Here is an 18,506-nt window from a genome sequence, read left to right on the forward strand (position 1 = left end):
CTTTCTGGGGCCAGTGCTCTATAAGTTAAGCCTCTGCCTGCAATGCTGGCATCCCATATGGGCACCTGTGAGTCCCGGCTGCTCCACTTCCGATCCAGCTCCCTGCTGATGGCCTGGGATAGCAGTAGAAGATGGCCCAAGTGCTTGGGCCCCTGCACCAGCATGGGAGACCCGGAAGAAGCTCCTGGCTCCTTCTTTGGATTGGCCCAGCTCCAGCTGTTGCAGCTGGGAGTGAACCAGCAGCTAGAAGACCTTTCTCTGCCTCTCGAATCAATAAATAAAAACTTTTTAAAAAAATTATGGGAAACAGAATTAGAAGATATTTGGTGCAAAAATTTTTGCAACCCACACTTGCATGAGGTCTTCAAAAAGCTCATGAAAAATACATATTATGGGAAAACAAAAAACATGCCTTGTAAAGTGTGGTCCAGACACACAACATGCCGCCACACAGCAATGAGAACGAACAAGCCACCACGGCAACAGTGCATGCAAATCCCAGATGAGCAAGAGAGACAAGAGAATTCGCGCCGTAGGATCCAGTCACACAAAGTGTAACAACATGCAAAACACTGGTATTTTTAGACATCAGGAGCGAGGTAACTCTCAGGGGAACGGTGACCAGGAAAAGTAGGAGGGCAGGCCTCTGACTTGCTGATGTTGCATTTCTGGCTTCAAGTATTTGTTGAACTTTGTGGAAATCCATCAAACCGTGTATTTACAATAGGTAGACTTTTAATGCACTTCAGCAAAGGGTTTTTAAAAAAATGATAGATGGGGCTGACTCTCTGGCATAGTGGGTAAACCTGCAGCCTGCAGAACTGGCCACCCCATATAGGCGCTGGTTCAAGTCGCGGCTGCTCCCCTTCTGATCCAGCTCCCTGCTAATATGCCTGGGAAAGCAGTGGGAGATGGCCTAACTGCTTGGGACCCTGCACTCACATGGGAGACCCAGAGGAGGCTCCAGGTTCCTGGCTTCAGATGGGCCCAGCTTTAGCCATTGTGGCCTTTTGAGGAGTGAACCAAAGGATGGAAAACCTCTCTCCCTGCCTCTCCTTCCCTCTCTGTGTAACTCTTGACTTTCAAAATAAATAAATAAATCTTTTAAAAATAAATAAGTAAATAAACTACGTCAACGAATGTGTTCTGTGAGTCAAAGGCTACAAACAGCACTCAGCGAGCACTCTCCGGTTTAAATCAAGGTATGAGGTGGGTATACGAGGCAGGGGGCAAACCTCAACTCCGCAGAAGAGGAAACTGAGGCTCCCCACGGGGTCTTCTCCGCCACACGATGGTATGGTACGTGGCGGAGTAGCGATACCGCAGAGCAACAAAAGGGTCCTTGAGCGACGTGTCCCGCGCACCGCCCACAGCACTGCGCGCACATGCGCAGCCCACGCCCCCGGCCCGAGCGCCCCCTGTCGGCGAGCGCGCGCCTCGTCCCTCACCTGCTTTGACGCGGATGTTGGGGCTCCGGATCTTGCCGGCGGCATTCTCCGCGGTGCAGAAGTAGTCATTGTCGTGGATAAAGCTATTGAAGGCGGAGGGGGAGAAGGGATAGAGCTGCAGCGTCCCGTTGGCGTGGACGTGCCGGATGTGCGGCACGTCGTAGATGTCGTCCCCCGTGGCCAGGTACCATCGAAGGGCCGCGCTGGGGGAGCCCGCGGCTGGGCAGGGCACCACCACCCCCACGGAGCTGGAGAAGGTGACCTGCTGCAGCGAGTCATTCACAAAGTAGAGGCTGGTGCCGACATCTTCAGGGCGGGCTGCGGGAGGCCAGGGGAGACACCGGGTTAGGGCACTTTCCAAGCCCCACTTCCGCCCTGCCAGGCCTGGGGCCACACACCCGGCACTGGCCAGGAAGAACAGGAGAGTTCCTCTCCTGTAGAAGCTTCCAGCCTAGGAAAACCGTCTCATCCTCGGGCCAGGCCGAATGCATGGGGAGAGCCTGTCACAAACCATTAGGCCGAAGTTCTGAGGTCCACATGTCAGGAGGGGCACCGACATCTTAGAGAAATGAGCTCCCTGAACAGGGGGCACCCACTGTGCACCCCTGCGGGCTGGGGACCCTGCTGTGACTCATCCCAGAGCACACAGCTGAGATACAGGACCAAACCTGAGCCCATTGCTCCGAAGCAGGATTTTCGTGTTTTTTTCTGAGGTTTTTATCAAAACCTCACCTTAAGTGACAAGGAAGGCTTCAGGGACTGGGATCCGCTAAGAAAGGTGGAAACTGCAGGAGATCCTGAGAGCCGGCTTGGACCCCTGGACAAGGCCACATAGGGCTGACTGGGGACGTAGGATCTCAGCTTAGGGGCAAGAGCCCCAGCTTCCCAACCTAGCCCCAATGAGAGCTGACTGCGGCACTGCCTCCCCGCTCGGATCCTCTGCTCTTCCATTTGTAAAACAGAGTAGAGGGCCGGCGCCGCGGTTCACTAGGCTAATCCTCCGCCTTGCGGCGCCGGCACACCGGGTACTAGTCCCGATCGGGGCGCCGGATTCTGTCCCGGTTGCCCCTCTTCCAGGCCAGCTCTCTGCTGTGGCCAGGGAGTGCAGTGGAGGATGGCCCAAGTGCTTGGGCCCTGCGCTCCATGGGAGACCAGGATAAGTACCTGGCTCCTGCCATTGGATCAGCGCAGTGCGCCGGTTGCAGTGTGCCGGCCGCGGCGGCCATTGGAGGGTGAACCAATGGCAAAAGGAAGACCTTTCTCTCTGTCTCTCTCTCTCACTGTCCACTCTGCCTGTCAAAAAAAAAAAATAAATAAATAAAAAATTAAAAAACAGAGTAGAGGCTGCTCAAGACTGCAGGGACGCCCTCCGTTAGTCCCTGGCAGGCTGTTCCCCCACCCTCATCCGCATCCCAGGATGCCCTCGTGGTTACAGCTGACAATGACAGGGCTGCCTCCCAGGGAAGACAGGCCATCTGCCCTGCTCACGTCAGCCCAGGACCTTGGTTTTCCCTGCTCTCATCCCAGCAGCCCTGAATGGTGGTATCAGGGGTCCGCTCTTCCCACCAAAGAACCTGCCCCTTTAACAAGACCACCCCCAAGCCAGTGGGAGCAAACCCAGGGGAAGGGAGAAGCTGGTCCCAGGCCTCCAGCTGGAAGCCATCCCCTCTCCACCGGGAAGACCAAGGAGCAAACAAACCACTCTGCTGCTTGTTTAAAGAACGTTGCAGGGGACCCAACTTGACCTCAATTTCCACAACTTTATGGGCAAGGGGGAGGGCCCACATCCGGACCGTATTAATATTCTTGGCTTAACTCTGCGCTGAGCCTCCGGGGAGAAGACGCCAGGCGGCTGGTGGAGGAAGGCCATTAAGCCTCATTGGCCAGAGCAATTCACATCATCTCATAAAAAGCCGTGATGAAGCCATTAGCAGCCGCGCTGGAAAACACATTCTCGGGCTCCTTGCTGCGGCAGCAGGGCCGTCCTCTTAGCAGCAAATGCATCTGCCGTCCCCCCCAAGCACTGCACTCTTAGTGGCCACAAGGGAGCTGGGCAAGGGGGCGTCCGTGCCTTGTGTTCCCTCATGCTGTCCCAGGGACACTCCCAGGGGTGGTGGCTGAGCACATTCACTTGTGGGGGGGGACCCTCAGAAGCTCCAAAACATGCCCAACTTTCGGTGGCGAGAGCACACTCCCCATCAAGAAATTGTGCCATGGGGCCAGCTCTGTGGCGAAGTGGGCTAAGCCACCGCCTGCAGTGCCAGCATCTCACGTGGGTGCCGGTTCAAGTCCTGGCTGCTCCACTTCCAATCCAGCTCCCTACTACTAATGTGCCTGAGAAAGCAGTGGAAGATGGCCCAAGTCCTTGGGCCCCTGCTACCCACGTGGGAGATCCAGATAAAGCTCCAGGCTTCTGGCTTTGGCTTGGCCCAGCCCTGGCCATTATGGCCATTTGGGGAGTGAACCAGCAGATGGAAGATCTTTCTCTCTCCCATTCTCTCCATCCCTCCCCCTCCCCCAACTCTGCCTTTTCAATAAATAAGAAGCAATTGTGCCATTTTGTGAGAAAGAGACTGAGGCTTCGAGAGGCTTCTCTGGGGATCCATGAAGACTCCCACACAGAGCTGCAGTGGCCAGTATCAGGGAAGCAGCTTCTGGGTGCCAGGCACTCTTGTAAGGACTTGACCCACATGGCCTCCTTCAAGCCCACAACAGCCCCAAGAAGTTTTACTATTGTTATCCCAATGTACGGATGAGGAAACTAAGGCCCTCACCCAAGACTGCACCAGCAGGAAGGGAGGGCTCTGGGATGCCCAGGCAGGCCGTCTGACCCCAGAGCCGCTCTCTTAACCATGCCACAGGAATAAAGAGGGGGCCTGGCCACCACCCTCCATTTTGAGCTGGCCAAGGACAAGGCGGATCCAGATAGGTGCTCCCGCCCTCCCCCTGGGAGCTGCCCCCGCTGGACACTGGTCATCTCAGGCAGTCCTTAGCTTTTGGGAGCAGGGACATCACTCTGGGGTCCTGGGTGCTTTCTATGACAACCTAGTTAATCAGACAACCTCACAGTGGCAGCTCCGTGGGATTTGGGAGCCAAAATCCATCAGGGTGCAGAATGACTGGACCTTGTACCTGACAAATGGACTTAAGAGGCTGAGAAAAAGCCCTGACAGAGAGGAGTCCGGGCATTTTCTGATGTGCGGGAGAGGACGGCTAAACACTTAGGTAGGACGCAGCCCCATGGAAGGACAGGACCTGCAGCAGGAACAGCAGTGACTGCTGATTTCCCTATTCGCTCCGCGCCATTGTCGATGCTACATTCATGTGGTGTGGGTATTCTATTTAACTGTCATAACTCCCGGGGTGGGGGCATTATTATTTGCACTTTACAGACAAGGAAATAAAGACTCAAAAGTTAACTAACTTGGCCAAAGTCACACAATATGCGAGGGCTGGAGCTGGGACTGAAACCCAGCTTTGGCATCCACAGGAGGCAGAGGGTGGCCCTGCTCACTCCATCCTATTAAGTCAAAGCACAAAATTGGGTTTCCCAGGCTGGGCCCCGACTGGCTTTCCTTCATCCCAGTCCTACCCCAAATGCACCTTCCTCATCCCCGTATCTCCTGGCCGCCTAGACCGCCCCTTCCCCAGGCCCCCGCTGCTCCCACCAGGAGACATGGCCCTCGTGACAGCAGCCTTCCCACACTCCTGGGCCTCCAGTCTTGCCAGAGCCAAGGACACGGGGTTCCCAGCCACTACAAATGGGTACATTTAATTGATGAATTGACTAGGGTTGTCCAGCCACCTGTCAGAGCTGATGAAACGGCAGATTTATAGCCGAAGGTGAGTAGCCTCATATTTCTCCCACCTTGGAACGCGAGCTGCTGTCTGCTGAGTCTGGGGGAGATGAGGAGGACGAGACAAACCATCCATTTCTGCTTACGGCTCTGACAGTGCGTCGTCATTAGGAAACATCACCCTCAGGTGTACAACAGTCGCATTCTGCACTTATGCTGGGTCCATATTTTACCATCACAAGGCACCTGTCAGCTCAGAATGCAGAAGCCCTTAAATAAACATTAATTTAGCCTCACCCTACCTGCCAAGAGAAAGGAGTGAGCAAATTCCCTAAGGGGAAACTGAGGCACTCACCGCCAAGTATCTCAGATGCCTGCTCCGTGCCAAGTTGAACTGGGCACAAGGGCAGTAGGTAAGTGGCTGTAGTGGCAATGGGTATATTCGGGCACCCAGAGACAGAAGGGAGAGCCAGCAAGGGCCTGAGCTCCTGACAGCACCTGGTGGGGTCTGGTGTGGCCTCTGGGCTGGGGGCGTCCCCTCTTCTCAATCTTCAAAGCAGCAGCAGAGCCCCAGCCAGCTTGGAGAGGATCAGGGTGGCTGGAACAATAGAGCCCTGGGATGGAGTGGGACCAAGCCACCTGCCCCTGCCGGGTGATCCCAGGCAAGCCACCGAACCTCTCTGAGCCTCCGTGTCCTCATTTGTAAAAGCAGGAGGGAGGCACAGGTGATTGCCCCATCTTACTCACCTTGGTTCCCTAGAATGAGGATGCGTAAGGAGGAGGGGCTTGGAGTGGGAGTCGGGTCCCTCTGGGAGGGATGCCGAAGGCCTGCGCTTCCTGTAAAGGATGGCCAGGCCACAGCTGTGCCCCGACTTCTCAGCGGACTCCCTCTGCCTCCGTCTCACTCTCACGTCCTCTCTGACTTCCCTCCCTCCAGAAGACATTTGCCAAGCTGTGCAGTGTCCCAGGGATGGTGGGAGACACCCAGACAAGGGGGAAGGGCTGGAGAATAAATAGGAAAGGGGGTTCAACAACAGTCCAGAGCTGAGCACGAGGACCGGCTGGAAGTACCCACTCGGAGGGGAACCATAGCAGAGGAATAGCTTGGGCCTGGGGGCCTGCACTGCACTGTACCACTGCAGGCCGGGATTGAGGGGGGCAGGAGCCAGGTCAGACTCCCGGCCAAGCACAGCCTCATCAATGCACAGCACTGAAATGGGCAAGCACGTTGGGGACACTGCAGAAGCCTTCCAGGCGGGACCACTACATGGGCTTGGGGGGAAGAGGCAAACCCAACCGGACTGGCGCCCTGCCCCTCAGTGGTGGGTGCAGGGGGTGGGGTCGTCCCCTAACAGTGGCTACAGATTATTCAAGTTCTTGTCCTTAAGCCTAGCCTCATTCTGGCTGGACATCTGTGACCCTGAAGGCGTATTGGCCTGGCCGGCAATACGAGTCTTCATGAGAACAGAGCGTGCTGTGTGCCAGGCACTGGGCCTAGGAGCTCAGTCGAGGACATTTTCTCATTTAATGGCCACACCAAGGCAGATCCTGTGGTCTCACTGTACAGGTGAGGAAGGAGGGGCTCAGGGCACTGATAACTTCTCCAAGCACCCACAGCAAGAAAGACATAGGGCCCAGACTCCCCTGAGCTTGCTTCAAAGCCTAAGTTTTTTTCTGCCCCAACGCCAAAGTGTGTGTTCTAGGGGCCTTCTGAGGTTTCTCCTCACCTCTCAAGCCTGTCCCATTTGGCTGAGCAACGCCCCTACAGGAGACTCCGTTTCCCCTCCCATCCCAAGCCCTCCTCCCAGCTCTTTCTTCCCCGGCACACAGGAGCAGGCAAACCAACAGAGAGCAGAAAGAGGAGGGGGACACTCATCCACCGAGACAGAGACGGGCAGATCAACAGCAAAGCTGCTTCTGGTCAAAGGGGGAATAGGTTTTTAATAGAAAATGCAAGTTATGGGCTCTCTCGTCGTGTGACAGACGCCCGGACTTAAACCCATTTAATCTTCTCCACTGTTTAACATCGAGCACCACCCCGATGCTGTGTTTTATAAAACAGCCTCCAAATCGCTAGGAGATTAGAAGTATAGAAATAGCACAGCAATATTTTTAAACCAGAAATCGCCCCCAGGCATGTGGGCTGCCCCCAGGGTCACCGCTGAAACCTAAATATCTATCGCACAGACTCGCTCACTTGGCTATCCTGAGTGACAATGGGATCAGTTTGGTGAAGGAAACCCGACACTGGAGGGCTCCCCCAACACCTGCCCGGGTCAGGATGGGGGTGTCTGGCGGCAGCAGGGGGTGCTGGCCAACTCGGGTGCGCATTGTGTTACCCCCACGTCATCATGTCCATTCATCGTAAATGACAACTCGAGGGGACTGAAATATTAACACCTCGCCACCTCCACAGGGAGGATGAGTCATTTTGCTCTCTTCCTTTACAATATTTACTCGTCTCATTCACTGGACTTTTCCTGGAGGAGACTCAGCCAGTGCCGGGGGCCCCCGCAAAGCCCTCTCAGAGACAACTAACAGCCTTCCAGGGGCATCTTTGCCTGGGTGGGCACAGCACGCATGGGGTGGGGGAAGCAGTGGGGCTCAGCGGGGTGGGGAGCAGGAGGGGGCGTGGTGGGGGCATCCTCTTCCTTGCAGGCCTGTGAGCTCCCCAAGGGCAGCCTTGTCCCCCTGGGCACAGCACTGAGCATCTAGCCTCCCGTCTCTGTGCCTCAGTTCCTGCATCTGTAACATGGTGAGGACACTATCTCCCTCCAGGGTATTTTCTGGGCCTTTATAGTGTATGCATTTGTGGCTGTTCATCATCAAAGGAGGTAGTAGGTATTTGTGGAATGAATGCATCTTATGCAACAATTATTTACTGTTTCCCTATGATGATGATAATAATAAGGTAAGACAGTAGCACTCAAACATTAATATGCATAAGAATCACCTGGGAGCTTGTTAAAAATGCACCCCCTTAGATAACAGACTCACCAATCTCCGATAGGGCCAGAGATTCTAATTGTTCTCCATTCTGCCTAACGTCGTTAGAAAAGTAGATTTGCCATACGGGACATCTCTGTCACCCTCCCAAAAACAGACAGCTCTCCCCGGCTTGGCTGACAAGACCTCACTGCCACATTAATTATCTTCATTTTCTGATCAAGTTAATAAACTAATAGTGGTGCGATCAATAAGGACATTGCAACAGCCCCACCGCTGCTGCCCCAGGCACAGAGCTCCCGCGATTCTTAGATGGATTTGCGAGGTTGCTGACTTCACTGCCTTTCCACACAAAGGGTTTCTATGAGATGAGTTCTGTGCTTTGCTCGGATCATTCCCCTTCTCCCGCTGGAGAAACTGGGTCCAGAGAGGCTGGGTGGGGTGCAGCCACCAAGTGCGTTCAAAACCCAGGCGAGGACCAGCTGCACAGGAAAACCCCTTGTAGTATGCTCGTGCCTTGAGGACAGTCTCAGACTAGACCCTGGGGAAGAAGGCGAGCCTCCCGGGAGCCTCCTGCATTTCCAACTGGTATTGTCCTTGGACAAGATGGAGCAGCAGGAACCAAGGCCTGTGCTTCTGCCTGTGACGTCATGGAAAACCTGGCATACCCGTGTCACAGCCGTCTTCCCCATCATCGCTGCCATCGTTTCTTTTTAGTGTGCATCTTGCACCAGGTGCCATGAGAAGCCCTTTTCTTGCATTGTGGTATATTTAGTTCTTACAACAGCCATTTGGTGGAGCACCTGCTCGAGACCCCATTTTACAGATGTGAACACAGGCTCTCAGGCCCAGCGACTTCCTGGGGCTGCACGGCCAGTCCTGGCAGAGCTGCGTCTCAACCCCAGGCCTCCCGCACTCCGAGGGGCACTGGTCATCAGGCGCACAGCAGGCTAGACCCAGGCTGTCTCCAAGGTGCCAGCACCTGGGAGGGTGGGGTGGCACTTGAGGATGATTCTGAATGATTTGGAACCATCCCAGGCATTAGATGTTGCTTCCTTCATGTATCCCTCCCCCACCTAAATGCCAACCATTTGCTACCCTGGTCATGGAGATGAGCAAAAAGTGCTCCCCGTTTGTGATCCCCAGTGAGGAGCAAGGCTCAGCCCTCCGCCCTCGCTGGCCAGACACACGGCTGGTTTGGGTTTTTGTTTTCTGAGATTCTGAGCGCAAACACAGTTCCTGTAAGCCAGCAACCTGAAACCCAGGCGATCCAGGGAAGACACAGCTTTTCTTCAACCTTCAGGGCCCCTGCACCGTCAGTTCCAGGAGAAGCTGTGAGCAACAGCTGACAGTCAGACCGACGCTTTCATCTTTCCGTCCTCTCCAGTCCGGGCTGTGGGAGGAAGGCCCCTGACGGCCAGGAAGTCCTTTCTAGGGAGTCAGCGGGAGTCAGCTCAGACAGCACAGTTGTCCCCAGAGTCCTGGATTTAGATTGTTCACGCTTGGGGGATTTAGGAGATTATTTTGTCCAATCTCTTCCATTCACAAAGCAGAGAGAGGTGAGGCATTTACCCCGGGGACACAGCGAGCCAGTGTCCCAGCTGAGACCGGAGCCCCATCTCCACCACTCTTTCCATTCTGGCCACCTCGCTCTCAGAAAATGACCACCCCCGGAACAGAGAAGCATCGTGAGCCACGGAGACGGGGTGAGGGACGCTGTGCCTCTGGAGGAGGGACCTCAGAGGGGCGGGACCTCTGCCTGCAAGTGGTCACATTCACCCATGTGGCCCAAAATGTGGAAGCAGGACCAATGCCGCGAAGGTGACAAGACCACGACAGAGTCTGGCTTGCTCTAAAGATGAGCTCTGCAATAGAACTTCAGGACCAGGGCTAGGCTGCCTGTGGGGAAGGAGCCCCATGTTGCTGGAAGTGCTGCGGCACAGGAAGAGAGACATTGAGAGCAGGCTGCAGGGGGCACCAGGCATCAGACGCCATGTCCTGGAAGGTGCACTCCAATCCTGGGAGACTTCTACCCAGCACAGTCATCTGCGTCCCCCTCGCCCTCCCCTAAAGTGGGTCTCCATCCTCCCGCATGGCGGCTGCCTCCGGGCAGGTCACCTGGACACAGGGTGTCCATGACCCTTGAGTCAGCAGCCGTCTCGGGGGTCCCATTGAGCACCGTGGCCTTGAATGAGGTCACACAAGAGGAGACCCCGAGCCTACTGCTCATCCCACAAAAGTCTGTGGTTCCTGGCAAGGTCAGCCGCCTCCTGGGCAGTTGGTCCAGAGGATCATGGAGTAAACTCACATCCGAGGACCTGGGAGGGGACGGAGCCCGAGAGCACAGCGTCAGGCTTCTTCCCACTCCCACCAGCACTGGGGCTGAGGGGACTCTGCAGAGCCTGCTCCAGGAAGACGGTTGCTAGCCTGGCTGTGCCTCATCAGCTGTTCCCCATAATGGTGAAAAGCAAAAGCTAGGAAAATTCTCCATTTGTGGGGGGCCCACGGAGGGGGAGACAGCCGCAAACAGCTGTGAGACCTCCGTCGTTCTGTATGATGAAATGACAGTAATTATACCTTCTGTCGCAGCAGAGCATTTATGAGCTAAAACTGGCTGGCTGTGGTTTTTACACACATGTGTTGATATGTTGCCGCATTCGGTGTACAAAAAGGGGCATCTCATGATTCATAAGCCCCTCATTCTTCTTGCACACACCCAATAACAACTGCCCTGTAGGACAACTGGGACAGTGGTTATTTTGCCCATTTTACAGATTAGGGAGTAGAGGCACAGAAAATATGAGGTCACTTCCCTAGAATAGACAGGTCAAGTCTTGTTTTGTAGGTCAATGGACCATGCTATTTCCAACACACACACACACACACACACACACCCCTTTAGAATCAATTTAATGGATATGGAATCAACAATCGAATAACTGTTCTTAATGAAGATGTGCTTATTGGACACTGTCAGTGCAAGCATCGTGTATAGCAAGCGCACACAGGTGGGTCGTAGCATCTGGAGTGGCACGGTGGTACCCAAAGCTAGTGCTGTGTGCACAAAGCAGCACTGGACAAGCATCTGTTGAACAGGGCCCCAGCTTGCTGTACCCATGGCCACCCTACACTTCTGGAGCCCACAGGCCACAACCTGCCCTGGGTGGCACATGACTTTAAAGTCACATGCTACCTCCTGTAGCAAACCTGGCCATGGTGGGAGGAGTGGCCAGGGACCTCCAAGATCACAGGCTACCAAGAGCATTCTCTTAATACAAAACTACCTGAAATACAGAGAGAGAGGCTCATGGCAGCAGGGAGAGACACAGAGACATGTCCAGCTATAGTCATGGGCACCACTAGGAGCACACACAGGCTCTTTGGCATTAACTCCGGGATAGTTATTGTTCTGTCCAACTTGGTATTGATGGAGCAACCAGCCCCAGCCTTCCTTTGAAGAATACAAGACCTGCCTATGCCTTACCCACTAATGCAAGTCCAGAGCCAACCTCTGCCTTGCTTGTTTCCACCACTGCTGCTAAGCATGGCTGGGGGACACTCAGGCACCTGCAGGACTTCAGCTCTCTTGCCAAAGAGGAGTCCTGAAGGCTACCCAGACAGGTGACTGCGGAAAGGAGCTGATGTCCCCTGTCCTGGCCACCACTCAGTCTTTCTTATTGTTACAAAGTCGAAGCCACTTGGCTTGGCCGGAAGTGAGACTGGTGAATGCCAGCTCTCAGGGCAGGGTCTGATAATCTATTTTGGGAAGGGAGCAGGAGGAGGAAGATGGAGGCAGTGCAGGAAGAAAAGAAGAGGCCTGCTTATTGAGCACAGACTATGTTCTGGCTACTTCAAATGCATTATATCCCCTTTAATCCCATCTCATAGCTGGAGGAAGTGAGGCTCAGAGAGGCCCAAAGTCACATGGCCAGGAAAAGCAGAGCTAGGATGCCAATGGATGGTTTGCCTTGACCCTCAATTTCTACCACACCAGGCTTGCAATCCTCTTTATTTCCCCTCACACTCCAATGTATAAACATAGGTGAAAGCTCAGCCCACTGGCCTTCTCCCTCCATCCCCATCCATCCCCTGAGGCTCCACCTAACCCCTCAGAGTGCCATACAGCATCCTCTGGGAACCACTGTGGGCTCCAGCAGACCAGCACCCTCCTGCAACCGTAGCGGTGCAGAAAAACACTCCAGAAAGCCTTGCAGCTGCACCTGCCAGGGCGGGATCTGCACAGGGCCCGGAAATGCAGACAAAGCCATTCTGATGGCCACACTCCTGCCGAGGGCAGCCCCGCTGGCTCCCTGGCAGGGAGCACTCAGCTCTCCTGAAGTGCTTGTTCTTCAAGCATCACCCCGAACTCCACACACCCTTCCATGGATGACAGCAGTGCCTGTCTCCCCACTACCCCCATCAGGACCACCCCCACATGACCACAGCTGTCCTGACCATTGTGGAATAAAACATTTTTTCTCTAATCTCTTGAAGGCCACAACCAACCCCTCAGAGCTGGGAAAGTGAAAGAGATTTCTACCTCTCTCCTGCCCGCCCCAACCATGGTGCTGTGCACCTAGCTCCCTCCATTCTGGGGGTGCACTCACCAAAGGCTAATGTTGGTCCTGTGTGTCCCTCTCTTCATCCTTGTCGTCTTCCTGCAGCACCAGAGGAATGGCACACTCCCCAGGTTTTCTCTGCCTTAGGGTGTTTCTCTCCATTGCCTCTCATCCTACCCTAATAGCCCCAGTGCCACTGTCTGCCTGATACAGGCAATGGAGGCTCCAGGGCTGTTTTGCCAGATGGTGAACTCAGGGCCAGTCCTATCCTCTAGGTTTAAGTCTCAGAAGCACTACCCGAAACCCTAGTCCTCCCCGCATCCTGCTCCTACCCCACCTCTCTTCCATGCAATGGGAATATCACTGACTGGCTGAGACTGAGGCCCAGGTCAAGATGCTACTCACTGAGGGCGAGGCTCTTGGTTTGGCTAGGTGAGCATGCAAATACAATATGTAAATTATATGCAAATATGGGGCTTGCCCTTGGGTTCCTGGCACCCTGCCATTTCTGCTGCCTGTAGCTCACCCTATTCAGGCACCTGAGTACCAGCTAGAATCCACTGGGCTAGGGACTAAGAAAGCACTTGGGGTGCAGGAGCTCCTCAAACGTCCCCAAGAAAATCCTCCAAGGTCAAATGGGAGGAGAAGACTCTCCCAGCCAGAGCCCCCTACCTCCAAAACAAAGCTCTTGGAATACCCACCCTCCCCTCTCCTCCTCCACAGACAGAATCACCCTTCACCAGCCAGAGCAGAGGACCAAGCAAGTTGTAAGCATGGAATCCCCAGAGACACAGAGTGGGCAGAGGGCTTGAAGTGTGCACCCCTCCCCCAAAGGCCCTGGGTCTGGGGCTCCTGGGTTGCTGTTGGGTACCTGCTTCTTTAGCAAGCCATCACTGGGCCAGACCACTCCTCTCCCCACCTAGTGTGCCTGCCCACCTCTCTATCCATCAGCCCAAGAAACCCAAGCCTCACAGGCCGGGTCCTTGGGATCTGCTCAACTTCAGCACTGTCCTGGGTCAGCGGCTTACTTGCTTTTCCTTTCTAATTGAGTTCCCCTTGCTGCTGCAGAAATGAAAGGCAGCTGGCTTGGATGCCCAGGGATGCCAAGCGGTAGAGGCGTCTGCGGGCATCACGACAGCTCCATCCTCCCTCACGTTACACCAGGACCCGGGGCCTCTCTGCCCATCCGCCCCCTCCCCTAAGCTGTGTTTGCCATTTTGAGGTTTTAAAAACACATTCCCCAGTACACAGCAGCCCCCTCTACATACACACAAACACCCCGATTTAATTAGACACTGAATGGAGTTAGAGATTTTCTTAATGGCCTGACGAAGGCTTTTAATTTGGTCTTCTCAAGAGAGGAGAACCACGGGTCCCCATCCGTGAGGTTGGGGTGGGAAATGAAAAAAAATCAATGCAACCCATTATTTTGGCTTTTAGAAAACAGGAATTTTAGTGCCGGGGAAGCTTGTTCTTTTACACAGTAAAATGCAAATGCAGGCAACACAGATGCTGGCACGCTGGATGTAACAACGGAGACAGCCTCGCCGGGGTTCATCTGGCTGCCCAAACCTGGATTTGTTTTGGCAATAATAAGGTGGTTATTGGAGGCTCGATAACCGATTATTAAAACACCTTCCCAGTTTAGTTCTGGGGAATCGGTCTGAGCACAGACTTCATCAAAAAAAGATCTTCGGAGAGGAATGGAAATAACAGAAGCTTAAAACACATTCAATAACTGCTTAATTCCATCCAGAGGATGCTCCATCTCGCCCTGTTTTCCTCTCTCTCCCTGCCTCCTCCCGCTCCTCACAGATGGACGTACAAATTATTGCAAGAGGATATTGTTTTCCGTAACAGGCTAGAACATTCGCATTTACATTTTCCTTGGTGCCGCGGGGGTGACTGGCAACGGGAGAGAAAATACACCCAGCTCCATCTTTCCTGCTCTCTGCAGCACAGCCTCCCCGAGCCGCCTCCGCCACCCCCCTGCCACGCCACCCCAAGCAGAACAGGCCCTGGGGACCAGCCTGGCACCTAAGCCCCAATTACAGCACCCAGGAAAAAAAAAGGGCTGTCTGGTGAGGCGCCCTGGTGCCCAGCCTTGCCGCTGGGGCCTGCAGACCCCAGGGCCCTGGAGGGCAGTCACACCTGGCCCCTCCAGCCACCCACAGGCCTGGGTAAGCTAAAAAGGCTTTTGCCCAGCCGGCTGTCCTGTTGCCTTCTGGGTCCTCCTCCACCCCCACCTCCATCTGCTCCCTCCCTATCAAATAGCTGGGGCTTCATTTATTCATGCGGGGCTCCTGGAAGGGGGAGGGGAGCCTCCTTCAGGTATTTACTTGGAGGGGTCTTGACCCCTGGGGGTGGGGAGTGGGCAGTTCTGGAAGATCCCAGGGGGCACAGGGCCCCGGGGAACCAAGCTGGACAGGAGTGTGGCCGCAGGAGTTCTGACCTCTGTTCTTGGCCTGACAAAATGGGAAAGGGGGTAGGAGGTGGTGAGAGTGAGCGATGGAGAGAGAGAGCTGCTTCTCACCTTATGTATTTTTAATATTAATGTAATTAAGGCTGCAAGCTGAGGCAGCCTGCGGGGGCGGAGGGAGGCAGGAAGAGCCTGGGGAGAGGGAAACTGGGGTGTGCCTTGGGGGACCGGGTGAACAGGAGGCAGGCTCCTGCTCTGCTGGGTGGGGTATTAGGCGCTGGGGGGCAATGGGTTAAACAACCTGGGCCGGCCTTAGCGCTCAAGCCTCTGGCCCACACTGGGTCTGAGAAACTCAACTACTTCCTCCATGATTCATTCAGGGCCCACCCCTTGCCCGGCACCCGCCAACCCGGCCAGTACTGGGGTCTTCGGTCCGGCTGTGGCGCGGCGTCATCTACACGCAACGCTTAACCCGCTTCCTCCCGGGCTTCGGCGGGGAGAGACAAGCCCCCTCCCCGGACCCCTAGCCCTGCTGGCTTGCCCTTCCCCGTTGCCCAGGGGTCGCGAGTTGTCGCTTGGCCCGAGCAACCGCCGGGGCAATAGGTGGGAGAAGCAGCCCCAGGGACGCGAAGGAGAAAAGTTAGAGGGCTGAACAGGTAAAGCCGAGCTTGCCGGAGCAGGAGTGCTCCGCCGCTCAAGGGCGCGAGACTTTGACCGCCTCACATCCCGCCAGCTGCGCGCCCCGGGGCACGTCCTGCACTACGGCCTGGAACCCGGTCCGCCAGCTTCAGTCTGCTCCGGACTCGGTGCCCCGGTGCCTCGGACCGCTCAAGCCCGTCCCCTGCCAACCTCCCAGTGCCTGCTACTTCCCGGATCAGGGGCGCAGCGCCCCAGCAGCAGGTCCGGACATGCCGGACACCTGGATCCACCCCTAGCAACCCTTTTTCTATCCCAGGAGACGGACACGCCCCCCAGCCCGAAGACTCGCCCCCAGGTCCTGTCGGCCAGGCGCCCTAGCGGAGAATCTTGCACCTTTGGGCGCGCTGCCTGGGGTGGCCGCGGCAGCGCGGCGAACCCGGGGCTAGCGCCCGGGGCATGGGGCTGGGGTGGGGTTGCGGGAGGTAGCCCGCCGGGTTTGGACACCAAACTTGCTCTTCCAGGGACCCCAGCTCTCGGGATCCCCAGCTCTGTCCGCGCTGCATGCAGCCAGGGAAGCGGACAAGCGCCATGCGGTGCGCCCGCATTCGCGCCAGGGCGGGGGTCCGGGGCGGCCGAGGGGCGCGCGGTGGAAGGAGTAACCGGCCGAGTCCGAGGTCCGAGTACGTGAACATTCCTCGGTGAAGAGTCATGGCCCGAGGACCCCTGGCCTCAGAAGGCACCCCGGGGTCCCAGCGCCACCAAGCCGCAGGAGGTGGCTACGGGGCTGGGGGAGGGATCCAGGGCAGAACCGCGGCTCTCTCATGAGAGAGGGATGAGGGGCTCCCTCGCCACCACCCCTACGGCGCGCCCCGAAACGGCGGGCGCGGTGGCCGGCAGAGCGGTCCTGGGCTGACTCTCACCCGGCCCCTCTCCGGGCGCTTGCTCCACCCCACTGCGCCCCACCCGGGGTCGTGGACCCGGGCCAGTCCCCGGGCACCTGGAGCCCGCTGGGTACCCCGCGTCTCCACCCGCCGCGCGCGCCCCGGCCCCGCCGCCTCCGCCGCCCGCCGCCCACGCGGGGCTCACCTTTGTGTAAAGAGTCCAGGAGCAGGAGGAAAGTTACCAGCCACATGCCATAAAGAGGCCCTATTCTCCGGGGAGGTGGTCCTGTGGCCGGCCGTGCGGCAGCGCCTCTCCCCCGCTCAGCGCGCTCCCAGCCGCCCGCACTCCGCGCCCCGCTCTCTCTGCTCCTCAGCCCAGCGCTCGGCGGCGGCGGCTCCTCCCTCCTCGGCTCCCCGGCTCCTGTCATCCGCGGGGCTGGGCCAGGCGGCCGCTCTCCCCGCCCCCCCGCTGCACCCCGGAAGGCTAGCGCTGCTCGAGCCCCCCGACACTGAACGGTCCCGGGCCCGCGAGCCCAGGGAGGGGGCGGGGGCCCGGAGCAGATGCCCCGACCCGGGTCCTCTGTCTGAAACCCCGGGGGTCCCATGACCCATGGATTGGGAGCCTACACCGGCACACAGGCGTCTGTCGGATGCATGCCAAGGGTCCCGCCTTGCTCGGGCCAAGGACGCCCCTTTCTGCTGGCCCTCTCACCGCGGGCCAGCGCTTCCTGCCTCTTTTGGACTCAGTTTACCCCTCTTGGGTGGGGACGCACGGGTGTTTGGGGTAAAATCCAGTCTACAGTTGCTGGCGCTGTGGCTTAGTAGGCTAAGCCTTCACCTTTGGCGCCGGCATCCCATGTGGGCGCTGGGTCCTGTCCCGGCTGCTCCACTTCTGATCCAGCTCTCTGCCTGTGGCCTGGGAAAAGTGCTTGGGCCCCTGCACCTGCATGGGAGACCCGAAAGAAGCTCCTAACTTCGGATCGGCCCAGGTCCCACCGTTGCTGCCATTTGGGGAGTGAACCAGTGGATGGAAGACCTTTCTTTCTGTCTCTCCCTCTGTCTGTAATTCTACCTTTCAAATAAATAAATAAATATAATATTTCAAAAAAAAATCGTCTATGGTCCTGAGCGGACACGAGGTGCTGCTGGCCACCCACACTGCACTGCCTCCTGCAAGCCACCTCCTGCAGAGCCCCTCCCGGGTACCCTGTCCACATCGCCCTCAGCACTGGGCAAGCTGTGAGGACTTAACAATCGTTTGTAGTTTAGCATCCACTCCACCTGTGTGTCTTCCTCCTTCCCCGCCTCCCAGCAGAAACCGTTGGATTCCTTATACTAACCTGCATACAGTTGGCATAAAATAGGACTTGAGTGAGGGCACCTTATCAGTTTCAAAAGGAATGTTGAGCACCTGCTGTGTACCAGGCACTGGGTTAGGCAAGACTGTTATGAAAGGTGGTGGGTATGGTTAGCAAACTCTCCTCTTGTCTTAATTCCAAAGTAAAAGGCCATGCAGGAGCCGGAAGAGGGGGCTACAGCAGCCCTGAGAATGGACTGTGAACCAGGACCCGGTCTCCCCTTCAGTGTGGAGTCATGGAGGTTGCTTTGGAGGTGCCCCGGCCATGTGGGGCGCCTGGACACCCTGTGGAGCCGGTTCTCTTCAGTCTGGACCGTGAAGGAGGGAGAAAGAGAGAGACTGCTGTTCAGCCCCATTTCACAGAGGAAGAATTTACTTCCCCTAAAATATCTTGCCTAAATTGAGGCAGGAGAACTAGGACTCCTAGATTTTGCCAAAATATCCCTAGAAATTTTAACTA

At 56.3% G+C, this 18,506-nt stretch overlaps 1 protein-coding gene across 1 annotated transcript in view; it reads right to left on the bottom strand.

Annotated features, from left to right (window-relative positions):
- The window catches only part of DSCAML1 (DS cell adhesion molecule like 1), a 341,147-nt gene extending 323,480 nt beyond the window's left edge, over positions 1-17,667 (bottom strand). Inside the window, exons 1-2 of the mRNA XM_002708369.5 lie at positions 16,895-17,667; positions 1,449-1,766 (exon numbers count right to left, since the gene is read on the bottom strand). Of these exons, the coding sequence (XP_002708415.3) occupies positions 1,449-1,766; positions 16,895-17,294 (718 nt within the window). The 5' untranslated portion in view covers positions 17,295-17,667. The remainder of the gene's footprint in view (positions 1-1,448; positions 1,767-16,894) is intronic.
- Between the last annotated feature and the right edge of the window lie 839 nt (positions 17,668-18,506).

The sequence above is a fragment of the Oryctolagus cuniculus genome, chromosome 1 (assembly GCF_051225735.1).
Source record: "Oryctolagus cuniculus isolate XC-2025 breed Fujian yellow rabbit chromosome 1, ASM5122573v1, whole genome shotgun sequence".
NCBI lineage: Eukaryota > Metazoa > Chordata > Mammalia > Lagomorpha > Leporidae > Oryctolagus > Oryctolagus cuniculus.